This window comes from Pleurodeles waltl, chromosome 3_1 (assembly GCF_031143425.1).
Source record: "Pleurodeles waltl isolate 20211129_DDA chromosome 3_1, aPleWal1.hap1.20221129, whole genome shotgun sequence".
NCBI classification, from domain to species: domain Eukaryota; kingdom Metazoa; phylum Chordata; class Amphibia; order Caudata; family Salamandridae; genus Pleurodeles; species Pleurodeles waltl.
The window spans coordinates 352,172,093-352,190,388 of NC_090440.1; the positions used below are offsets into that span (position 1 = coordinate 352,172,093).

The 18,296-nt window shown below is 43.4% G+C and overlaps 1 protein-coding gene across 2 annotated transcripts in view; it reads right to left on the bottom strand.

Moving 5' to 3' along the window:
• COPS2 (COP9 signalosome subunit 2) overlaps positions 1 to 18,296 on the bottom strand; it is a 221,018-nt gene that overhangs the window by 75,108 nt on the left and 127,614 nt on the right. For both annotated transcript variants that reach the window (XM_069222508.1, XM_069222507.1), the window contains exons 7-10: positions 6,125 to 6,299; positions 3,120 to 3,298; positions 2,981 to 3,033; positions 2,601 to 2,698 (exon numbers count right to left, since the gene is read on the bottom strand). In XM_069222508.1, coding sequence (XP_069078609.1) covers positions 2,601 to 2,698; positions 2,981 to 3,033; positions 3,120 to 3,298; positions 6,125 to 6,299 — 505 coding nt within the window. The remainder of the gene's footprint in view (positions 1 to 2,600; positions 2,699 to 2,980; positions 3,034 to 3,119; positions 3,299 to 6,124; positions 6,300 to 18,296) is intronic.

Sequence of the window (18,296 nt, forward strand, 5' to 3'; positions counted from 1 at the left end):
AGAAATGCCTCACTACCCAACACTATCATTCTCTGAACCTAAAAATTCCTTATTAACCCTTTGTGCTACCTTTCTCTAAACCCTAAAAACCCCTTAGTACCCCTTATTGCTGCCAATCTTGAACACTACCAACCCCTTACTACTCCTTAATGCTTCAGTTCGCTTAATCCTAAAAAACACTTACGAGTCCACCGCCTCCACCTCAATGTGAATGCTCCTCTCTACTTTAGCAGGATGATTCCCATTGACTTGCTCCAGGTACACTTACCTTTGCCCAATAAAGCACAGTATGTTTCCATTTTTTTTTTTGGAGTCGTAGTTTTTTTCCATTTTTTTTTATAAACATTTACTACACAATGTGAAAGAAACTTGGGTCATGTTTTGTACACAGTAGTTGGGCTTGGATGGCCTTAATAGCTTATATGAATTTCCTACACCTACCTCACTGCTGGGGTATGCCCCCTAGAACTTAGTTATGTTATGTGCCAAGGGCTATACTATGGATGGCAGCAGTTGTAGAGTAGGAGAGCCTGTTGTGGATTCCAGCTACACTGAATGGAAACCTGAACCTCATATCAAAACTATTAAGGCCTACATTTCGGACACAAAAAAAACACTTTACATGTACCATTCAAATGCATCTTGCAGGGAGAGGATGCACTGGCTGAGAATACAAACTGAGTCACCTGATAATTTGCTGTCTCAATGGTCTCCTATCCAGTTGATGGCCACACAAGTTCTACTGGTGGTGATAAAGAACTCTTCAACAATGCCCTTCACTTGCAGGGAGCCTCACCTGTTTCTCACAGTGCAGTCTGGAGTCATTGTACTAGGACTGATATCCTAATATCCAATATTCTTCTGAGAGGTCCCATATGCTCTGGCAGGCCATATACATTTAAACACACTTCAGCTGTCGAGACCCCATAGAACCCTGCTCTCATTCAGCTATTTTTTTTTAATTCACAGCTAAACACTTGCTTCTTTTCTCTTACTCTGGGAATTCAAGGAGTCAAAGATTCAGTTTCTGGCGCCAGACACTAGCGATACAGGTGCAAAATATCAAGCCAAGGACACACCGTAAAATACATAGTAATATATTTATAAAAGACGTAACGCAAAAAAGCTACTGCACGTTGCCCTTCAAACCGAAGGATTAACAAACTCCTCTCTATGCTGACTCATGCAAAACACGTCAACTTTGCTCCTGCAAAGATGCAGAGGAAAGAAAACACCACGTTTACAATTAAGGGAACATGAAAGCCTAGGAGTACTTGTAGTACGAAAGACAGAGGTATAAAGGTAAGCACTAAGCAAAAGAGAGGAAAAATAATTTGAAGGTTAAATAGACTTAAGGGCATGAACACCAGGTGCCTAACTGAATGTCCTTGAAGGGATCAGAGAAGTGCAGGGGTAGCACAGGGGCATGGAGTAGGAGGCAGAAGAAAGGGCACATGCAGAGAAAAAGGCACAACCAAGGCAGCACTGGAGAGGCACAGGCAAGGAGGCAGCACTGGTGAGGTGCATGGAGGATGGCAGCACTGATGAGGCACATGGAGGGAGGCAGCACCGGCAAGGTGCTTGCAGGGAGGCAGCACTGGCAAATTGCTTGCAGAGAGGAGCACTGGCAAGGGGCTTGCAGGGAGGCAGCACTGGCAAGGTACCTGCAGGGAGGCAGCACTGGCAAGGTGCCTGCAGGGAGGCAGCACTGGCAAGGTGCCTGCAGGGAGGCAGCACTGGCAAGGTGCCTGCAGGGAGGCAGCACTGGCAAGGTGCCTGCAGGGAGGCAGCACTGGCAAGGTACCTGCAGGGAAGTACAGGAATGGTGTAAGCAGGAAGGAAACCGAAGGGTGCGCAAGCAAGGTGGGGTGAATGAGCAGGTAAAGCATCACACCAGGCCAGCAGACATATGAGAGGTAAAAGAGTCAGAGACAGGGAGGCAGCAGTGCCAGGCTACCATATAGGCCACAGGTCAGTGGTTTGTCTCCCAAACCTATTGGTTTAGGCAGAGGTAAAATACACTAACTGCAGACACTGGGTGTTGTTCATAGAAGGCACCCTGCAGATGTGAGGCATCTATGAAAATCTTACTAATAGCTCAGCAACCTGTTTTATCACAAGTTCCTGCACATGACTTGTGGATTGTGAATAAGAAACTATTCCATGGACAGGATGCAAGCATTTATTAGTAGCCTTGTGTTCTCCTCGTGAAATGTCAGGACTGACAAACCTGTCTGAACTTGCATACCAGTCCAAATACCTGTGATTGCATCTGCTAACTCTCTCAAACCTTCCTTATGCTACGACCTTCCAATGTTATTGACTTTCATTAATTCAACAAAATACAACATAGAGTTTAGAGATGTAATTTCATTCAAGTAACTCTTCCGACCCTGTTCATCCTTTCCTCGAAGGATCCATTGGTCTAGACCTGGAAAATCGAGGGGCACGTAATTTTCCACATTCCTAGCGTTTTGCTTTCTTTGGGGGGTTCTAGGATAAAGGCTGGTAGTCTTTTTAGGCCCATTCTATCCCTCTTTTAACTCTACTGGAATGGGTGAGTGTAATTTTCAAAGAGAAACATTGTTTTAGTAACATACCTTCAATATGCTCCCTTATGAAGGGATCGTCCATGATGTTGCTGTGATTTGTTTTAAGGATTTTCTCAAACTCTGTGATGTCATTATTCTGATAGGCACTTCAAGGGGATAAAAGATTTTAAAAAAAGTCAATTCACAGTTTCAAACACTAAGAGGACAAACAAGAAAGTCATGAAGAATTCTGAGAAACCAAAAGCATTCAGAGGCATGGTTTAGAAATCAGAATACAGAAACTGTCATCATGTGGCTTTTTTTTACATAAATATGAGATTCAACATTATTTTAGGAACTAGAAAAGGGTTTTTGTGTTTCAACTAAACGTTTTCTGTACATGTTTACTGTACCATGAATTAGTTATTATGAGAAATTAACATTCCTACCTTACTAAATTGGTCATCGCTAGGATCTCTGGATCGTTTTTGTACGGCTTAGCCTAAACAACAAAATATATTTTAGTTTTACAAGAATAAAGAAACAAGGCCTTGTATTAAAAGCGTCACTTTTAGGTAATAGCTCTACCTCCTGAGAGTCAAATGGATTTATTCCAGACTTCATCAGCATGTTTGCTAGGACCAAATATTTCAAGCAAGTAGTTCGTCTGGGACTCCCAGACTCATCGTAGTTCTTGAAAGCTTCAAAAAAGTCAGTGTGTGCCTTTTCAAATTCTCCTTCTCTTAAGTGCATTTTACCTCCACATTCTGAAAGAAAGGTACAAACAATTGCAGGGAACATTTCTATGACTGGGATTTAGTTAGACAGTTTTATATAAAACATTTTCAACTAACCATGGACATTAAAGTCTACCACGATAAAGCAGCATTTATGCAACTTTATTGTGTACATTTTTAGAGTGATACGCAACTACAGGCCCCAAAGAGTACAACAGCATTAAGTGAAAGAGAAGGAAAAAAACATTTACCGTTTACTGAACTATTCTACAATCACAAAAGGCCCTTTAATGGTACTCTTTCTTCCAAATTGTAATACTTGATCCTGAAACAGAATCAAAATGTAGTTTTATCACAGGCTTACGAGAACTCATGCTTGTGCTTCCTACTCCTGAAATCTTTTTTCCATAGCCCTCTATCTTTGTGAAGCTTGAGCCCTGTGCATGTTCAAGTGAAACCATTTTAACATTTTTACTGTAAATGGTCTCAAAGAAAAAACTACTGGAGAAGTTTTGTGTCACATTCACTACCAGCAAAAGAAACAAGCATTGGTAAATGCATTACGTTTCACCTATTGGATTAATAATATGTTAACAGGTGTATGAGCAGTGTTTGAGTGCAGGGAGAATGGCGTGAGTACTCTCTGTGCAGGGTGAATGGTGCATGAATCAGGGGTGTGGAATTTAATAAAATGTATACTTGTCCATGGGACAAGTTGCTTCATAAATCTACTTGTCCTGTAAAAAAAAAAATCTACTTGTCTCTTTGGTGCCATGTAGTGCGGCAACAAATTATGCCAGCAATTTCATTATATAAGAAATCTGAAAATAGCCTCTCTAATTATACCTGGGCTGATACTATAAGTAGGACTTGAATACTAGCAGCTTCCTTATTTTGTCACCTCTCCGCAGATCTACACACTAGGGCTGGAGGTAGAGGTAAGCAATAGTTCCAGGGTTGGAATGTCCTTTTGAGTCTGTGCATACCTACTAACTTGCATGTTTTAAGATTTTTACCCAGCTCTTCTCTAATCATTTCCCACTCTGAGAAAGGTGGGAAATTTACTCCTGACAAGGTTCAGTGGTAAACCTTCTCCGAGGGTAGGGAGAAAAGTGGTTAAAGGGAAAGTGAACTTGTAAACGCTCAACAGATTTTTGCGTGAGCAAATCCACACCTGCATATTTACTTGTGCTAAAATACATTTGAAAACTATTTTCTAGGAGTACGATTTCCTGGTCTACTTCTTTAAATAGTTGTGAATTTATGGAATATGCCAATCTGCACTAATGCAAAGACCCTCGTGTGTGACAAGTTCTGCACTAGACAATCCGCATTACATTACATTACAATGATCACAAACTGCTCTTTCACAAGGAGCATATCAGCACACAAAGTAGTTTTGTTCAGGGTCAGGAACTGTTGTGCCAATGTGTGCTTTATGAGACCAAAAAATATTTTTTTCTTTTTGTTAATACTTGTTATAATGGTGGGGGCCTAGCAGCTCCCACAACAAAAAAGATTTACAAAAGCCATGTCAAAACAAGACACGCAATTACATAACCAATGTCTGAGCTATTTGGCTTTACCAATGCTTGTTCATATTGATGTTTCCCATAATCTTTTTGAAACTGGTTATACTGATGGTCCATTATGAATATTTTTTTAAAATACTAGCATGCATAAACACATTTTACTAAATGATGCGTCAAAGAAATGATACCTATAACTTCACAGTATGTTAGCAAAACTTTTTTTCCCCCAATTGCATTTTTTGTGTACATTTTCTTTTGAAAGCAAAAAATCATCAATCTTGCTTTCAAGCCTATGCAAATATTTGCATTGAATCGGAGAACATTCTGGGAGCATTACACGTTGCCTCATATTTTTAAACTTTGCAAATGTGCGCACACATTTTTTGACATGTTTTTTAACTGCAACCACCGTCAGTAGTGCAGTCAGAGCTTACAACATTTATTTAGAATTAGCGTCCTGTTAATAACTAGCATAGCGCACGCTAGCACCATCCCTCTATGCGGTGCAGTTGGGCTCGGACAGCGCGCCGCCTGCAGTTATCAGAACGCTACAATTGTGCGACTAATACAGCAAAGCAATAGTTAACTAGAGTGGGTCCCTGCTTGGGTCCCGGGTGGACTAGTGAGTGCGCTGTGCAAACAAAAGGGAGCACTAGAGTGGCTCCCAGCTTCGGCCTCAGGGGACTGGTGAATGTGTGTGGTCATGGGAGCTTTGGCTTCCCACAAAGCAAGCAGAGGTGCTGACACTCTCAAAAAAAGCGAGCTGCAACAAAGCGGATGAAAACAGTACCTGGGCCATAGGACACTGACAAGAGAAACAGAGGTGGGAAAGAGGAAAACAGAATGCTAGAACCAATATAAACAGGGGAAAAATAAGTGGCAAGCACACAAACCAATGACAAGCAAGGGCGGGATCTAAGTCCCTTTTAACATTTATATTAAATACAATAGATTTCACAAGCACAGCACAAGCACTCGGCAGGCAAAACCTAATGAAGGGAATGGGCCTAAATTTTTGACTGCCATGCGAATACACTTTTAATATTTAAAGCTGCAATTTTCATAGGTAGTGCAAAGTTGTAGTGCTCTAGATAAACCACAGACAGCAATGAAATTGAAAACACCATCTTTAGCTCGCTCGGAAAAGGTAAGTTCAGAATGGTTTACACAAGCATTTACACAAAGCACTAGTCTTAGTGTGAAGAGGCAAAATACATATTTTCCCCTCTCCAATCCGTACAGTTGGTCATCGACTTGCTGTTATTTCTTTAACATGTCATGCTTTACGTTCTTTTACTTCTCTAAATATTAATGAACTACCAACCTCTAATTACCCCCATGATGAGTGGATGAGGGATTGCAGACTTAATGTGCAAGGACTGTTCATATAGTGCTTTAAGTTTTTTGTTATTTTTCTGTGCTGTGTACATCTGAATTTCCAAAGCGTAAATTTCTAACAGCTGTGTGCCTTTTTTCAGGTCATCTTCTCCGTCGTCAGTCTGGAAATTGGGAAAACAGAAAAATGAAATTTGCAGGTAAACATCTCTCATAGGTGTACTACTTGCATTTTACAAATGAATGTCAAAACGTTTAACGGACAGCCTCAATTATCTCCAACTAGTTCTTGTAATGTTTAATTCTGATCTAGATCCTGAGTATACCTTGGAGCTGTGTACCAGTGACCTCCCAATACTGGACTTCTACATCACATTCAACTCCACCTAACAAACAACTACTCAAAGCGTAGAGTTTCTACAACTGGCCTACAAAAGGCTTGTAAAGTCAGATTCCATTAAAAACAAACTAGAACAAGATGCATGTAAAGTATACCATGGAGCAACAACAAGATCAAACTCAAATTGAGAGATGAGGAAGATAAAACCCTCCTCTCTCTACCTTTGCGAAGGTTAGAAAGCAGCAACCAAACCTACACCACTCGTATAGTGGATGTGCACTGCCCATCAAAGAACTATAATGGATCCTCACAGAATTTCGTAAACCTGAGTGCTTTCGCTCTTAGATGACCCAATCTCAAGCAATTTATCAGTTTATCACGAACAGTAAAGAACCAGAAAGGCATCACAAGAAGAAAGCATGAAGCACTCCACAAGCAAGAGAGAGGACCCACTATGAACTAAGACTCAATCCATCAACAGCCGCTTACTTTTTTCAACTTACTCTCAGATAAGGAAATATGAAATTTTAGCAAAACAAGCAATCTTTAGGTCCCCAATGGATCTAACTCTACCAAAAATCTTCAAAGGCATTCTTTTGAATGCTTGTACCAGATCAGTAGCCAAGAAGAACTACAGACCAATTTCCAATGGCAATTTCCTGGGTTAATTGATTGAGGGAGCAGTTCTTCACACTTCACTTGAACTTCATTTAAGAAAATTACTTTATCTCTGGTCAACACTCTGGATGTAGGCATGGCAGAGTAACAGAATCAGCCCAGATATCATCTGGGATGACCTAAAACATACAATGGTCAAAAAACGTGTTGTAGCACTCCTGCTTCTGGATTTGGTGACAGCCTTTGAAAGGCCTACTACCATTATTACATTATTACTCAGACTAGAAAGTCTTGGCCTTTGCAAAATCAGTATGAAATGGAATGGCTTTCTTCAAAGGCAGACAACACATGGAAACAGCCTACTTTTTTTTATTGTTTTCTTAAAAAAAAAAAAAAAAGAAAAACAATACAAATAAACAAAACGTATACCACAGACATAAATCGAGCAGTGACAATAAGCATGGATGTAAATCTTCAACATACCAGTACAGTATCCTCTGCAAAATGGCAAAACATTGGGGTTAGGCATTATACATATAACAGTTGGTGAGTAATTTGAAGCTTGCTTATCACTCCCATAGCACAGATCATTATAAATAAGGTTTTATACAATCACCATTATGACAAGTCTTCAGAAACGCTTATTATTATTATTACATATTACACTTTTACCCCTCCAAATTTCTATGGAGGAGCATCAGCTTCACATTTGCTATCTAGGCACTGTCTAATTGAGCCCCAAGTTTCTCCGAGTCTTGCCTGGTTTACGTGCAAATCGGTGTATACTTCTGCCATCTCAGGGCAGCATCTTCCAAATAGTCTTTCAGTATAGGGGGCATCCAATAGTGTAATATTGTGCGTTTTGCCAAAAGTATCAGCGCCCCTGCCAGACTGTGTTGAAGCAAGGGAGGGGCTTAAAACTGTTCGTCAGTAACAGTCTGGGGAAGCATTCTATGTGCACGTGCAATATCTCTCCTATGGCTTGTGTAATTTCAGACCAGTAAACCTTAACAGCATTCTCCTGCTAAATGAAAGAATCTGGTTGGGCCTCTTGAGCATCTCACACAATATGAGGGTTTAGAGGAGTGTATTTTATGTATAATGCTTAAGGAGCAGTATAATCTATTCAGAAATTTAAAGTGAATACATTTGTTGCTGTAGTTTATGGATACGGACTGCGTTTGTCTACAACACTATTTGCAGGCTCAGGCATAAATCTTGTTCCCTTTTTCACAACAGGGCCAAACTGTCAGTTGCCGTTATGCAGTTCAAATATAATCCATACAGTCAGGCAACTCACCAATGAGTTTCCGGAGCTGCAATGAAGTGTGAGCAAGGAGGAAACTCAGCTGGCTCATCCAGAAAAAAAAGCAAACACCTCCAGCATATTAAACACAATTTCCCTGCAACTGCTCTAATGTTAGAAACTTTCCACCCTCAAACAACCTACCCACATGTAAGAGGCCGGCTCTCACCATTCTGTTACTAACACCCTTAGCTAATGTTAAAGGGAGCACAGACTTATTAAGGGGCTTAAGAGCTGGGGGGTAGAGGTGTTCTATTCTGGCCGACTTGGTCATAGACCATATCAACCAGTTTGTTCACCTGTTTTAGTTGAACTTGCTTAAGTGATACAGGTGCTCAACTCTCCTGCTTCCAATTGGTCCCTTTCCCTTGCAGCATCGTAGTTAAAACCAATACCATGCAAGTGGGACTGTGCAGCGCAATAAAAAGTATTTATTTAAAATCAGGTACTGTAAATCCCCTCATGAATGGCAGTGTAAATTATCCCAGCTTAGTCTTGGTTTTACCACCACCTTAATCAAGTTTGGTCAATAATGATATCATTTTAGCAATGAAAAGTAAGCTGAGTGGGGTGGAAATCTTATTAAATAGATATAAACCACTGAATAACACAATCATTTAATCAGTACAATTCTGCATGCCATAGACGCAGGTGTGTGGAATTTAATAAAATGTTTGCTTGCCCATGGGACAGGCTGCTTCGTAGATCTACTTGTCCTGTGTTTAAAAAAAAAAATAAAAAAAAAAAGGTCTACTTGTCCCTTTGGTACCAGGTAGTGAGGCAACAAATTATGGAAGCAATTTCATTACATAACAGCTCTGGTAATAGACTATCTGATTGTACAAGGATAATACTATAGTAGGTTTGAATACTTGCAATTTCCTTATTTTGCCAGCTCTTTTCTGATATTTTCCCATACTGAGAAAAGGGCAGAAAATGAAGTTCTTCAAAGGTTGAGAAAAAAAGTGGTTAGAGGGAAATTGAACTTGTAAACGCTCAATAGATGTTTGCATGAGCATATCTATTTGCTTGTGCTAAAATACAAGTCTCAAATATTTTCAAGGAGTACAATTTCCTGGTCTATTTCTGTCAAGTCTTGTGAATTCATGAAAGCCATAATTCTGCTCTAATGCAAAGACATATAGCATTGGTGCACTTTTGAAACCTCTTTAAGAATTGGGCCACTAATTAGGCCTGCTGTTAACCGAGACCTTTTGTTTTTATTAAAATAATTGTTCTCACTTTACCCATCTATCCACTGCCTTTACTGTGAGCAACAGCATTCTGCTCTTCCACAAGGAGCATATTGGCACACAAAGTAGTTTGTTTTGTTCAGTGCCACAAACTACTGTGGCAATGTGTGCTTTTTGAGACCTCAAATTACTTTTTGCCAATGTTTGTTTCAATGGTGAGGGCCAGGCAGCTCCCACAACAAAGTTTTACAAAAGTCATGTCAAAACAAGAAATGCATTGACAAAACCAAAAGACTGACCACCAATGTTGGATCGGTTGGCTTTGCCAATGCTTATTTTCATGTTCCCCATAATATTGTAGAAACTGGTTACACTGATTTTCCATTACGAATATTTTTGGAAATACTAGCATGCATCAACATATTTTACTAAATGATGCTTCAAAGAAATAGTACCTAAAATTTCACATTAATTTAGCAAAACATTTTCCTGCTTGCATTTTATTTCCTGAACATTTCATTTTGAAAGCAAAGAATCAATCTTGCTTACAAGCTTTTTCAAACTTCTGCATCTATTCAGAGAGCATTTCTGGAGCATTATACATATCCTCCTATTGTTAAACTTTTGAAACGTGTGTGTACATATTCATTTTAATGGAACTATCAGTAGCGCAGTGTGAGCTTACAACATTTATTTAGAGTGCTCACCCTAATAATAAAGGATTTGCATTAATGAACCATAAATACAAGTTCCAACAGCATTAGTATACGGGCATAAATAACCTGAGCTGCAGACAGTTCCCTTCCCTGTAAACTGGCACCCAACATGAAAACTTGTTGGTGACCCCAAACAAGATGTGCTAGGTGCTGGGCTATAGGAATTTGACACCTCTGATAGAATGTAGCAATTGTATACATCTTTCAATCTGCACATTGTGTTTTTTGATTGTGAGCCATAGTAGTTGTGGATCAACAACTGCATGTCCCTATTTATATAGATCTTTAGATTTCTAATAGAGTCAGAATGGATATTTAATAACTGGTCGGTTTGTCATTTCTGGCCCCATCCCACCTTGAATACTGACCGGAGCGAAGATTTGCGTGTGGTCTCCCCACAAACACCTGAATTTGTCCACCGATACTTCGATTCATGGAGTATACTCCTCCTGGGAACCCACTCTGTGCTTTCTTCACAAGAGCTGGATGAATGGGGCGAAGGGAGAGAAAAAGAGAGAGAGAGAGAGAGAGAGAGAGAGAGAGAGAGGGGGGGGGAGAAAGAGAGAGGGGGGGAGAAAGAGAGAGAGGGGGAGAAAGAGAGAGAGGGGGAGAAAGAGAGAGAGGGGGGGAGAAAAAGAGAGAGAATAGAGAGGGGGAGAAAAAGAGAGAGAATAGAGAGGGGGAGAAAAAGAGAGAGAATAGAGAGGGGGGAGAAAGAGAAGAGAGAGGGGAAGAGAAAGAGAAGAGAGGGGAAGAGAAAGAGAAAAGAGGGGGAGAAAGAGAGAAAAGAGAGGGGAGAAAGAGAAAAGAGAGGGGGAGAAAGAGAAAAGAGAGGGGGAGAAAGAGAAAAGAGAGGGGGAGAAAGAGAGAGAAAAGAGAGGGGGAGAAAGAGAAAGAAAAGAGAGGGGGAGAAAGAGAAAGAAGGGGAGAGAGAGAGAGAGAGAGAAAGAGGGGGAGAGAGTGAAAGAGAGGGGGAGAAAGAGAAAGAGGAGAGAGAGAAAGAGGAGAGAGAGAGAGAGAGCGCGTGCGCTGCGGTTGCCTGTGCGGGATGTGGGGGGTTGGTGATCTGGGTAAAACAGGGCGTCTCCTTCTAGGCCACGAGTAGCATTACAGATATGGAGGGACGTTACTCCATATTGACAGGAGGCTAGATGGCCGCGATTTTTCTTTTGTCAAGGCCTACTCCCTAATATTGATCAGCCTGCAGTTTTGGATGCGCTCTCACTGGTTTTGGCTCCATTGACACTCCTTAACCCCTTCCCCGCCAGGGACGTAATGGTTACGTCCATGGCAGCGCCCGTGTGGCGCCATGGACGTAACCATTACGTCCTGGGACTGGCAGTCGGGGGAAGCGCTAGCGCTTCCCCCGAGGGCCGCCCCCCAACACCCCCAGGCCAGGGCTGAAAGGGGAATCACTTCCCCTTTCACGCCCCCCGCCCCCCATGACGTCAGCGCGCGATTGCGCGCTGATTTCATGGAAAGGGGGAAAGACACGCTGGAAGCCATTTGCTTCCAGCGCGTCTAAGGGAGAAGGTGAGTTTTTCACCTTCGTGCGGGGTGGGGGTGCTCTGAGAGAGGCATCGAGGGAAAGGAAAGGGTTTTCCTTTCCCTCGATGTCTCTTTGAGCATTCCTGCTGCCCGATCGCGATGCGATCGGGCAGCAGGAATGCCCACTAGACACCAGGGATTTCTCTTTTGAATGTATACTAGTGTAGGGGAGCGACCCCTTGGGCAAGGGTCGCTCCCCTTTGGGGGCACATGTATTTTACGTCGTTTCTGCCCCCCATGGGGGCAGATTGGCCCTATTTTTAGGCCGATCTGCCCCCAAGGGGGGCAGAAAGCCACTAGACACCAGGGATTTTATTGTTGATTTGTATTTTTTGTGTTGGGGGCGGCCCCTTGGGCAAGGGTCGCTCCCCTTTGGGGGCAAATGTATTTTACGTCGTTTCTGCCCCCCCTGGGGGCAGATTGGCCCTATTTTTAGGCCGATCTGCCCCCAAGGGGGGCAGAAAGCCACTAGACACCAGGGATTTTATTGTTGATTTGTATTTTTTGTGTTGGGGGGCGGCCCCTTGGGCAAGGGTCGCTCCCCTTTGGGGGCAAATGTATTTTACGTCGTTTCTGCCCCCCCTGGGGGCAGATTGGCCCTATTTTTAGGCCGATCTGCCCCCAAGGGGGGCAGAAAGCCACTAGACACCAGGGATTTTATTGTTGATTTGTATTTTTTGTGTTGGGGGGCGGCCCCTTGGGCAAGGGTCGCCCCCAGGGGCCCTCATGTATTTTTGGCCAGTTCTGCCCCCCTTGGGGGCAGAGAGGCCTATTTTTTTTAGGCCTTTCTGCCCCCAAGGGGGGCAGAATCCCAATAGCGCCATAAATAGTATGTATGTATGTGTGCTTTGTGTTGGGGGGGTGGCCCCTTGGGCAAGGGTCGCTCCCCCCAGGGGCGCAATGTATTTATTGTCGTTTCTGCCCCCCTTGGGGGCAGATTGGCCCTATTTTTAGGCCGATCTGCCCCCAAGGGGGGCAGAAAGCCACTAGACACCAGGGATTTTATTGTTGATTTTTATTTTTTGTGTTGGGGGGTGGCCCCTTGGGCAAGGGTCGCCCCCAGGGGCCCACATGTATTTTTGGGCAGTTCTGCCCCCCTTGGGGGCAGAGGCCTATTTTTTTTAGGCCTTTCTTCCCCCAAGGGGGGCAGAATCCCAATAGCGCCAGAAAGATATGTTTGTATGTGTGCTTTGTGTTGGGGGGTGGCCCCTTGGGCAAGGGTCGCTCCCCCCGGGGGCGCAATGTATTTATCGTCGTTTCTGCCCCCCTTGGGGGCAGATTGGCCCTATTTTTACGCCGATCTGCCCCCAAGGGGGGCAGAAAGCCACTAGACACCAGGGATTTTATTGTTGGTTTTTATTTTTTGTGTTGGGGGGCGGCCCCTTGGGCAAGGGTCGCCCCCAGGGGCCCACATGTATTTTTGGGCAGTTCTGCCCCCCTTGGGGGCAGATATGCCTATTTTTTAGGCCTTTCTGTCCCCAAGGGGGGCAGAATCCCCATAGCGCCAGGGATACTATGTGTGTGTGTGTGCTTTGTGTGGGGGTGTGGCCCCTTCGGCAAGGGTCGCCCCCCCCCCCCCCAAAGGGTGCAATGTAATCTGGGCGATTTCTGCCCCCTCCCCTTGGGGGTAGATTGGCCTATTTTTTTTTAGGCCCATCTTCCCCCAAGCAGAGAAGACTAGACACAAGGGAAAATGAAAAAATGGTTAGTGGCGGAGTGTTTGTCAACTGGCGAAGTATTTGCTTTTATGATAATAACAGTTTTTCTCCTTTTTGTTTTAGTTCAAAGCTTTTGCTGACTTTGCTGTGGCTTGTTGCAGTTTTGGCAGTAGTTGTCCTGCGGTTTGCGTAGTTGCATGTTTTAGGTAAGTAAATAAATTTACTCCAAGTGAGTATTGTTGCAATGCATGAATGACATGTTTGTAGGTGGTGTACTGAATGCAGGATTGTGTGTGAAATTGTCCTTAGAGTTATGCACAATGATTATTGTGTTGTCTTATGTCTAATTTGCTTTTTTTTTTCTCTTTTTAGTGGGATATCGTTGGTGATTGCTGTGGCTGTGCAGAGTAGTTGCTGGTGAGTCAAGCTTTTTCAGGCAAGTGAGCAGTATAGTTTTTGAGTTTATAATTCTTAGTGATAAACCTATACTTTGTTACTTATCTTACACAGTGCTGGTTGTTGGTGGTGTATTTGTCCAGTTAATTTTTGTAGGAAGGATCATGCCAGCCGTAGGATGACCGCTCAGCAGGTTGTTAGTGTGCTTTCTGAGTCATCTTCTGACCATGAATATGAGACTGACTCTGCATCTGAGGCAGAGGAGGAAGTGCAGGATTCTGGAAGCGAATTTTCTGTCAGAGATGAATCATCTGATGATGAAGCCACTCTCAGTGCTGATGAAGGACCTGTTTTAGAGGAGGACAGTGATGTGCCAATGGTGCAGGAGCCAGCGGCTGAAAGGCTTCCCATTGGAAGACCTGACGCATGGGTTGCACCAAACATGGAGCAGCCACAGTTGCCTGCGTTTACTGGTTTTCCAGGGTGTCGAGTTAATACGGAAAACTTTTTGCCCGCCAACTTTTTTGAGTTGTTTATGGACGATATATTTTTGGAAGAGATTGTTGAGCAGACTAATTTGTATGCAGAGCAGTTTTTGAGGGACAACGCTGACAGACTTAGGCCACACTCTAGAGCTAGCCGGTGGATTCCCACAAATCTGGAAGAGTTGAAAAAGTTCTTGGGTCTAACTTTTTTGATGGGGCTGATAAGGAAGCCGTCGCTGTCTTCATATTGGTCTACTAGTCCCTTGATGGCAACTGCTATATTTCCTGCCATCATGAGTCGTAACCGGTAAGAGCTTCTTCTTCGGATGTTGCATTTTGTAGATAATGCTTTAGCCTTGCCACAAGATCATCCTGATTCTGACCGTCTTTTTAAGATTAGACCTGTCCTTGATCATTTGGTAGATCGGTTTTCAGAGATCTATGTTCCAGGGAAAGAAATATCTGTAGATGAGTCTTTGGTCCTGTTCAAGGGTCGTTTGGTTTTTAGGCAGTACATTCCTAGCAAGAGGGCACGGTATGGAATTAAATTGTATATGCTGTCAGAAAGTAGTACAGGATATGTTTATAATTTCCGGGTCTACACTGGTAGGGATTCCAATATTGACCCCTCTGGTTGTCCTCCCACTTTTGGAGTTAGTGAGAAAATTGTGTGGGAACTTGGTAGACGACTGTTTAACAAAGGTCACCATTTATATGTAGATAACTTCTACACTGGAGTTCGGTTGTTCAAGGAGTTGTTCAGAGTGGACACTGTTGCTTGTGGCACAATCCGCTCTAATCGGAAAGGCTATCCAAAAGAGCTTGTCTGTAAAAAACTTGAGAAGGGACAGTGCAGTGCCTTGCGGAATGATGAGCTGCTAGCTCTGAAATTTGTAGACAAGAGGGATGTATACATGCTAAGCACCATCCATGATGAGAGTACTTCACCTGTGGCTGTTTGGGGTCAGGTTGCCGAAGTGCGCAAACCTGTGTGCATCTTAGACTATAATAAGCACATGGGTGGTGTTGATAGAGTAGATCAGAGGTTAGAACCTTACACTGCTGCTCGTAAGTCTTATGTGTGGTATAAGAAATTAGCGCTTCACTTGTTCCACTTGGCAACTTTTAATGCTTTTGTTGTGTTTAAGGATAGTTCTCCAGAGTCAAGGATGACATTTGTGAAATTTCAGGAGTCTATCATAGCTAGCCTTGTTGTGCTGGAACAGGCAAGAGTTCCTAGAGAAGCAGTGGTGGAGGATGTGGCTAGATTGAAAGATCGTCACTTTGCTGAGCACATTCCTCCCACAGCCAAAAAAAACTTTCCTGCTAAGAGATGTAGAGTCTGTGCTCGAAGAGGTATCAGGAAGGAGACTAGGATGTACTGCCCTGATTGTCCTTCAAAGCCTGGGCTGTGTGTGGGTGGCTGTTTCAGGAGCTACCGCACACATAAGAATTATTGGGAAATTCCGTGAGCGTAAACTGGTGTTTTATATTTTTATATGTTCGGTTTCACGGTTGGCATTAGTCATGTATTCAGTTAGAGCTTTTGTGTTTGTAGTTTTGTACTAATTTATGATTAGTGGTTTCTTTGTTGTTTAAAAACAAAAAAAAGGGGATGGCATGTGTAGAGTGGCGCTTGGCTGGCGGCGTGGGTGTGGTGGCGCTTGGCTGGCGGTGTGTGTGGGGTGGCGCTTGGCTGGCGGTGTGTGTGGGGTGGCGCTGGGCTGGCTGTGTGTGTGGGGTGGCGCTTGGCTGGTGGTGTGGGTGGGGTGGCGCTTGGCTGGTGGTGTGGCGCTTGGCTGGCAGTGCCGGCCAAACGCCAGTCCACACACTCATCAGCTGGTGTGATTGCTGTATCAGGCATGTGGGCGTATGAAAGTGATGGGCCCTTGACTGGCGCTATCTGTGGATGCGAGTCTTGTAATGTGCTGGGCCCGTGGCTGGCGGCATGAATGGTCTAGTGCATGGGTACTCGCAAACATTTTCCCAGGGGCCAAAAAGTTTGGTCTGTGACGTGCCTGGGGGCCGCATTGATGCTAGGGCAGTGGCGGTTGGGTGGGGTGACTAGGGGGATTGGTGGCAAGGTAGGTGTAGGGGAAGTAAAGGATATAAATCTAGTGGCTAAAATAAACAATGGGAAACCAGAAAACCTGGAATTAATCCCGGCTTACCCACTTTTCAAATTGTGTGATCCTAGGCAATTGTTTGGTGTCACTTTCCCTCCTTTTTCTGCATTATCACATTTAAGAAGACCTTGAAATACATGATTCATGGTGTGCGCTGTATAAAACCTGCTTCTATGTTTGATTTAATAAATTATAATGTTGTTTATGTATGATAGGAACTCAGGCCACCCATAAAGTGCACATACCAAGTGACTTGCCTCTATAATTTACTATTGTTGGTGTTCTCAGGGTTAGGGAAATAATTAATGTTTCCCAATTTATGTTTAAAAATGCACTGATAAAATAAATAGTACTAAGGCGAAAAGGTTCTGCATGTTAACTAAATACACTTAATTAATTTTGAAGAGTCTGTCTTAGTTTTACACTTATGCTGCAAGATGTCTTTAAAAATTAAGGCGTTTCTTAAGTGCAGGAGTCCCTAGTTACTTCCTTTCTTTAACACCAATTAAGTTTGAAATAAATGAGTGTGTGTTTATTTAATATTTTTGTTAGTGTGGAGTCGAGCAAACAGCTGCCCAGTGCTCCTGTTGCCCCAGGGGCCGCATGTAAAGGTCAGAAGGGCCGCATGAGGCCCGCGGGCCGTACTTTGAGTATCCCTGGTCTAGTGCATGTCATGTATGAAAGGTGTGTGAACGGACTGTAAAGCGGTTGGTGCCTTGTCGTGGCTTTACAGCTCACGAGCTGTGAGTCATTGGTTCAGTTTTTTGGCCTTTCAGTTATTACCAGTGCATTTCACTTTTGTGAAATCTCTTGTTAATAAAATTTGATCTACTGAACCATCACTCACCCTCGTGCCAAATCCAACCAGTATGTGTGGTACAAATGACAAAACCTGCTCCGCTGTAATCAGGCGTCGCAGCACACTTGAGACACGCTAGGTGCCTCGGGTGGGACCCCGATGATGAAGCATGCCACCAACTTGGTTGGTGGGTGAGGGTCTTCTTCACATAACCTAAGTGTGTTTCTTTTCACAATTTTAGTGTTTGGCACATCACGGACGTATGTGCACACATCAAAGTGATATATTCCAAAAATACCTGTGTTTGGGGGGGAGGGCCCACCTATGTTTTTGGTCCTGGGTGCGGCCGTCATGTAGGGAAACCTACAAAACCCAGAAACTTTTTAAAACTAGGCACCCCAAGGAGTCTAGGGAGGTGTGGCTTGTGTGGCTCCCCCAACATTTTCTTACCCAGACTCCTCTGTAAACCTCAAAATTTGCATAAAAAAGCATATTTTCCTGATTTTTCTTAGTAGGATCACCGCTCCAGCACAAAATTCCTACTCCCCAGTTTTCCCCTCAGTCTCCCAAGTAAAATGACACCTCACTTATGTGGGTCCCCAAAGCAGAGTCTGTCTAAAGATGTATAAAAGAATATGCCCTTATAAACTTGCTGTGCTATCCCTTCTATCCCTTCAGGTTTTGGGCCTTATTCTGTTGCAGGCACCTGGCCCACCCACACAAGTGAGGTATCATTTTTATCGGGAGACTTGGGGGAACGCTGGGTGGAAGGAAATTTGTGGCTCCTATCAGATTCCAGAACTTTCTGCCACAGAAATGTGAGGAACATGTGTTTTTTTAGCCAAATTTTGAGGTTTGCAAAGGATTCTGGGTAACAGAACCTGGTCCGAGCCCCGCAAGTCACCCCTCCTTGGATTCCCCTAGGTCTCTAGTTTTCAGAAATGCACAGGTTTGGTAGGTTTCCCTAGGCGTCGGG